The following is a 6,871-nucleotide window of genomic DNA, read 5'->3' as shown; positions in this document are numbered from 1 at the left end:
ACCCTCTCCCAGAGCAGGAATCCCTGGGCTAAGAAGCTGCTGTATGGTACAGCTACCACCCATCGTGGGCTACTCCTTCCTCAGGTGTAGCTCAATTTCCTCCCTTTGTTCTGAACCCGTGTGTGAACATTTCGTTTCTGCAAATGTTCCCAGCTAAATTCTCACCTGGCTCAAAATTCTCCTTACCTCTTTGATCGGAGGACAAATATTAAATGACTGGCTCACTAATGCAATCAAGACATTGACGTAGGCCCACTATGCACACACACCCACCCCTGCTTGGTGTGTGTGTGTGTGTGTGTGCGCTACTGAAATGTGCAGTGCTCAAGCCAGCTCCCTTCCCCAAGCTCACTTTCTTTTTGGAGTTCATGGTTAATTGTAAGCACTTACATTCGCACGGCACACTAGTATACGTACCTCTCTCTCTTTTTCTGGAAACATCTTTTAATTCTTATAACCGCCTTACTACAGAGGCATTTTTCACCACGAGTGAAGCACTGGTCACAAGCCACAGGTCAGCAGCCTAGGGCACTTTCGTACCCAGTTCACAGGTAGAAAGGCGGGGCTGCATTCTTCGCTCAAACCACGTGGTCTCGCCCGCAGTTCAAAATAAACCCTGGAGCCGGCGCATGCGCCATAGGCCCCACACGCGCAAGCCCGTCGGGTCATTGTTGGGGGCGGTGCTTACGGCGGGCAGAAGACGCACGCGCCGCGCCCGGTCCCAGTCCCGGTTGCAAGGCTGTTCGCGAAGGGGCTGCTTCTGCGTTTCTATACGGCTGGTCGTGGGGCCCTGCGGTGAGTGTTCTGGCAGCTGAGTTGAACGTCGGGCGGGAGATGTCTGGGGCCCGCTCGGGCTGTCCAGGCGGCCGGGAAGGAGCCCATCCGCGCGGGGTGCCGGGAGGCGGCCCTCGGGCCGGGCGCTAGCCTAATACGCCAGCCCACCTGCGGCCGGAAGTGACGCTGCGGGGCGCTCACCTGGGGGGGGCCGGGGGTTGTCCCAGCTTCTGGTTCCGCCGCGGGCAGGCGGGCCGGCATCTAAGCATCAACTTCTCGGCTTTGTGTTCGGTCCCCGCGCGCAGGGGCAGCCCGGCCCTGTTTGGTCTCGATTAAAACACTGTTATTTGAAAGAGAGAATCGGGGTAAGTAGAAGTCAGGCACTTTAGGCCTTGATACAGTAAAGTGGGAGTATGTGAAGGAGGATTGAGCAGTCCGCATATAAGTTCCGTAACAGAAAGATTTCCCACGTAGCATCCATCTTCAGTGCTGTCTCCCTGTTCCAAGCTTCTGTCACTTGTCACCCGTACGTGTCCCAACATGTCCATGTTGCACTGTTTCCTCCAATCCATTATCTGTACAGTAGTCCAACTGGTCTTTTACAAACATAAATTGGGTCATGCCATTGTCACCCTGTTTAAAACTCTTCGAAGTCACTGCATTACACTTGCAGAAAAATCCAAGTTCATGTTTCCTCAGGCCCTTTGTGTTTCCTCAGGGCCCTTGCCTGCCCCTCCGTCTTCACTTGTGCCCATTCCCCTCCCCAGCTCTGCATGCATTCAACCAAACCTCCCAACCAGAATCCAGCTCATCCCACAGAAGCCCCAGTGCTTAAAGAAAGACAATGAAGATATTGTTTTCTCAGATGATTGAGCCTTGCAGAGTGTTAGAAGATGTTTTGTAGAATTTACACAATAAATGGAGTCTTTATCAGCTCCTTTAACTCTGTTATTCATGTAAAATAAAATAAAAGATTTCTCACAATGCAGCCTTCTTCCATTTTTCCAACCGCACCAGCTCTTTCCAGCCTTAGGAATTAGACATGCTATTTCTTTGCAAAATATTCACTTTTGGCCTGTTAACTCCTATTCATCCTTCAGATGCTGGTTCAAATATAACTTTATCAGAGAGACCTCCCTGACCTCACACCTACCTCTGCAATGTCAATTAGGCTCCTCTGTTATTTTGTCATAAAGAATCCTGTACTTTCTTCTTAAGGCAGTTAACCACGGTTACATTTGTGTGTGTGTATAATTTATGTATAAATACATACTTATACGTAAATATGTATATGTATATATAAAATTCTTAAAATATGTGTCATCCGCAAGAGCCTCTAAGCTCAGTGGGGACGGAAACTAGTTAACTGAGTACATTGCCTGGTGTAATTGACTTTCAATAAATGTTTTTAAAAAATATATTTATTTATTTGGCTGAGCTGGCATGCGGGCTCTTAGTTGCGGCATGCAGGATCTAGTTCCCTGACCAGGGATCGAACCCCGGCCCCCTGCATTGGGAGCGTGGAGTCTTAACCACTGGACCACCAGGGAAGTCACTCAATAAATATTTATTGAATGTCATATAATTTATTTCACTTTGGAAACTCTTTACGTTCTGAGGAGAGCTTCCTTGTTTTCATCTCTTATTCCCAGGAGACTTGCCCTTTGGTCCGTTCTCCAAGTGGCTTCTTGACTGCTTCCTTATTTCTTTTTTCCCTTTTCCCTTCCCTTCCCTTTCTCCCTCCTTCCCTCCCTCTTCCAGTCCCTTCTGGCTTGTTTTCTAAAAATCTACCCAGCTTGGACCCCAAGGTCAATTATTCAGCATCTTTACCCCATCCTGTGATTACTTTATTATTCCAGTGATCTCCCTGCCATGACCTATCCTTAAGGGGATAAGGCCTCTGTTTCCTTCTCTACTCACTTCTTATCCCACTGCAGTCTGGCTTTGTCCCCTTTGCTACACTAAGGTTTCTTTTACTAAGGTAACTAGCGACCTACTTTCCAAATCCACTGGACCCTTTCTGGTTTCCTTTGGAACTTGCCCTGTTATTTTCCATTTTTAACCATTCCCTCTTACTCTTTTTCTGTTATTAGAAGTTTTCTCCAAACATTATTATTTTAACCTTTTCTTTGTACTACAGTGTTATTACTTAATATTTTGATGGATTTAATGTCTTTTTTTAACCTGAAAAGGAAATCTTTATATACATACAAATAAGAACAATGAAAACAGAATTGTTAAATTCCAGCTAGTATGAAGACTCTGAGCCAGAATCCTGCTCTCTCTGTTGAAAATGATAGAGTGCCAGTCTTATCCTTTCTCCTGAAAATAATCAGAATGGCCCCAAATGGAGGAACTTTCTTACTCTGCTGTTCTCTTTTAACCTTTTCAGTGTTAGCCTTTTCTTACCCTCTAAAAGGATCTTTGGTACCTGTCACAGCCTTGGGATCCCTGGGGCTGTTTACTCTGCCAGTGCATCCACATCTTGTCCAGATTTTCTCTAGAGCCTAGATTTGCATTTCTGCCTGCGTGCCAGCTGGACACGTTACTGCCAGCTCTCCCTGCTTCCCATCTGCTGCTTTTCTGATTCATATTTTTGTGACTGAATTCACGAGTGACTCAGTTGTCCAGACCAGACTTGTTATTTTAGATGCCTCTCTGAACCTTACTTCCTTTCAGCGTGTATGAACACCTCCTCTATATCAGATCCTGGGTCACATGTTCAAATCTCAGTTTGTATGTGTTTTTTGAACTCCAGACCCAGTGCACTGTCCTTTCCTCTATGCCCACCTGGCCTCTTTTTTTCTCAGAAAGAGAAAAACAGATATCGTATATTAACGCATATATGTGGAACCTAGAAAAATGGTACAGATGAATTGGTTTGCAGGGCAGAAATTAAGACACAGATGTAGAGAACAAACGTATGGACACCAAGGGTGGAAAATGGCGGGTGGTGGTGATGGTGTGATGAATTGGGAGATTGGGATTGACATATATACACTAATATGTATAAAATGGATAACTAATAAGAACCTGCTGTATAAAAAATAAATAAAATAAAATTCAAAAATTCAAAAAAAAATGAATTTACAGAAAAGAATATATATGCCCTTGGTCACAGGGAAACAGAAGGAAAAAAGGGAAATAGATTCAATCTTTACTGTTAGAAAAATGTCTCAGTGTGTATTCCAAACTGACTTGCTCTAAATACTGTAGGTAATGTTAATTTTGAAGACTACATTGATCAAAGAGTTTCATTTGAATTAAAGAATTTATTACGTTCCTAAGATAACTTTCAAAAATTAATTAGTTTTTTGGTCTGCGTTGGGTCTTGCTGCATGCGGGCTTTCTCTAGTTGCGGCGAGCGGGGGCTACTCTTCGTTGCGGTGCGCGGGCTTCTCATTGGGGTGGCTTCTCTTGTTTTGGAGCATGAGCTCTAGGCACGCAGGCTTCAGTAGTTGTGGCATGCGGGCTCACTAGTTGTGGCTCGCGGGCTCTAGAGCGCAGGCTCAGTAGTTGTGGCGCATGGGCTTAGTTGCTCCGCGGCATGTGGGATCTTCCTGGACCAGGGCTCGAACCCATGTCCCCTGCATTGACAGGCGGATTCTTAACCACTGTGCCACCAGGGAAGTCCCCCACCTGGGCTCTTGCCTGTGCCTCTTTTACAGACCTGCCCCTCTGTGTTGTTACTGGCATGCTTCTCCTCCACTAGTGAGCGAGCTGCTTAGGGCAGGATGACACTTAAGTTCCTGGCATCTTTGTATCCTAGTGCTTGGCCACTGGGATCATTTTATTTAATGAGGAATGAGTGGGGCTTGTTGGGGAATTTGTCATCATTTCATTGAAATAAAGTTTTAGTGCTGAAAGAAACCCTAGTTTGTTCACTGTTAAATAAAAAGAAAAGCTGTCACTTTTTTTTTTTAATGTATATAAAAGTATTTATTCGATGGAGTTATACAGGCAATATAGTGAACACATTTCCTTTCAAGGAGTTCTTGATTTCTTGGAGTAAAATGTGAGAGTTCCCCTTTATTCCTACCTGTTCCTTCTGCTTCCCCCTCCCAATTGTCGCAGGTTTAGTTTGTATCCCCAGATCATTTTGAATGCATTCCATACACACAGGTGTGGATACACATTGTTTTCCAATATAAATGTCTTCATACGATGTGACTTTTTTCGTCTTACTTGGCTTTTATATCACTACCACTGAAAATACTTAATGACTTTTAAAAACTATTTTAAAACATGCTACAATAAATATCCTTATGTATATGTGAGTATTTCTCTGGAATAAGTGCCTAGTAATGTGAATTTTAAATCTTGACAAATATTGCTAAATTGCCTTCCAAAAGAATTTTACAAACTTATGTTCCCACCGGCATTATGTGAAAGTGGATTTTTCTTGCCTCTCCTGGATATTATCAGTCATCATGTTTTTGCCAGCCTGATGGTGAGAAATGATATCATGCATTGAAATGGAGTTATTTTTGAGAATATTTTAATTAATCTTCCTCAGATTCTGATTTGAGTGGTGCTATTTATTACCTCTTGTTCAGAGTTTCTGTTTTTTGGAGTTCAACCTAAAAGTTTTTAGTGTTAGATTTGTAGAGAATCTCTCTCAAGTCACTAAATCTATACTTTACAGTTGATCTTGCCACTATAATGTAGGTCACTTGTGCCATAATGCAGTGAAGAGGCTGACTTGGAAAGCAGCAGTGAAATGACTTCAGTTGATTTGGAGAAGACTCTGTGGGCATCATTCAGGATGCTGGCTGCCAGCTTTCTTAGCTGGCTACCCCAGTGTCGTTTGTTGGTGATACTGCATTTTTTCTTCTTTTTTTTGTTTTTCTGGTTAATTTTTCTCAATTATCAGCACTCAAGAAGATCTATAGCTTGTGCCCATTTAAGAAAAATACTTGGGAACTTAAATTTATGTATAATTGGAGGATTATTTCTTGATGTTTTTTAGAAATTGGTCTGCTTTCGTTATAAGATATTTACGAAACTATATAAATATCAATTCTATGTAACTGAAGGGCTGACTGAAAAATTGTTTTCCTTTTAGATAGTCTGTAGAGGATGCCAAAAGAGAGGATCCCCCACTCAAGTCAAACTCAGGAGCAAGACTGTTCACAGAGTCAGGATATCAGTGAGAGTGCAGAGGGGACAATCAAGCAGGAGAACGATGGCGACGTGGAGCTGGGGGAGAGCCTCCCCTCTTGTTCCCCTGCTAATGGACCCTCCACTTCCGCCAAGGGGTATCCCTCGGAACTTCCGAGGAGAGGGCCAGCCCTGCTGCACATCAACAGACATCAGATCCAGGCGGTGGAGCCCAGTGCACAGGCCCTGGAGCTGCAGGGTTTGGGTGTGGACGTCTATGACCAGGACGTGCTGGAGCAAGGGGTGCTTCAGCAGGTGGACAGCGCCATTCATGAGGCCAGCCGTGTGGCCCAGCTTGCCGACGCAGAGAAGGAGTATCAGTCAGTGCTGGACGACCTCATGTGAGTGGACCATCTTCTCTCTGATTATAGAGTTTGTGTTTACATATGACGGAGAGATTCAGACAATAGCTGTGGTAGTCCAGAAATTTAGGAGATTTATAGAACCTTTAATTGGAGGATGGGGTCAGTAAGGGTGGTCCTTGACCTTGTGTCTAAACCCCAGCCCTTTCGCTCAGAAGTGCTGTACACAGTAGTTAGGGGCTCAGTTCAGTTCACAGCAGCTTGTTTACACATGATGTCTTGGAGAGAAGCACTGTTCTAAGTGCCCCAGATTTTGCAAGCTTGTGCACAGAATGGTTCTCAGGAGAAGTGTTCCTAAAGTTCTGATATGTCCTACTCCAGATACCAGGAACATATCCGCCCCCCCCCCACCTCCCCATCCTATAATTTCTTTCCAGTTTCCTGTGCCTAAACCTAGGGCCAGTCTTTTGGTACCTTTTCAGATTTGCATTTCTAGAAACAGTGAGAAACAACTCCCTGCTTTTTCTTTCTTTTGTTGTAATTTTGACTCTATAAAGAAAGCTGAAGTCCCATAGAGACTTCACTTGTGCTTTAGAGGAGAAACAGACCTGGGCCGTGTTGCGCACAGCACACTG

The 6,871-nt window shown here is 44.3% G+C and overlaps 1 protein-coding gene across 9 annotated transcripts in view; it reads left to right on the top strand.

The window, feature by feature from the left end:
• Nucleotides 1–656: 656 nt before the first annotated feature.
• Nucleotides 657–6,871, top strand: part of ERCC6 (ERCC excision repair 6, chromatin remodeling factor) — a 69,898-nt gene continuing 63,683 nt past the window's right edge. For 4 of the 9 annotated variants that reach the window (XM_089897820.1, XM_089897821.1, XM_089897823.1 and 1 more), the window contains exons 1-2: nucleotides 657–795; nucleotides 5,840–6,275. In XM_089897820.1, coding sequence (XP_089753946.1) covers nucleotides 5,854–6,275 — 422 coding nt within the window. In that variant the 5' untranslated portion in view covers nucleotides 657–795; nucleotides 5,840–5,853. The remainder of the gene's footprint in view (nucleotides 796–5,839; nucleotides 6,276–6,871) is intronic. The other 5 variants (XR_002643304.3, XR_016388101.1, XM_089897822.1 and 2 more) reach the window with 2 other exon arrangements.

This window comes from Delphinapterus leucas, chromosome 16 (assembly GCF_059928025.1).
Source record: "Delphinapterus leucas isolate spDelLeu-1000000601 "Yukka" chromosome 16, BTC_Dleu_Yukka2, whole genome shotgun sequence".
Lineage (NCBI taxonomy): Eukaryota > Metazoa > Chordata > Mammalia > Artiodactyla > Monodontidae > Delphinapterus > Delphinapterus leucas.
The sequence above is the reverse complement of the archived record's forward strand: the minus strand, read 5'-3'. Positions and strand labels throughout refer to the sequence as shown.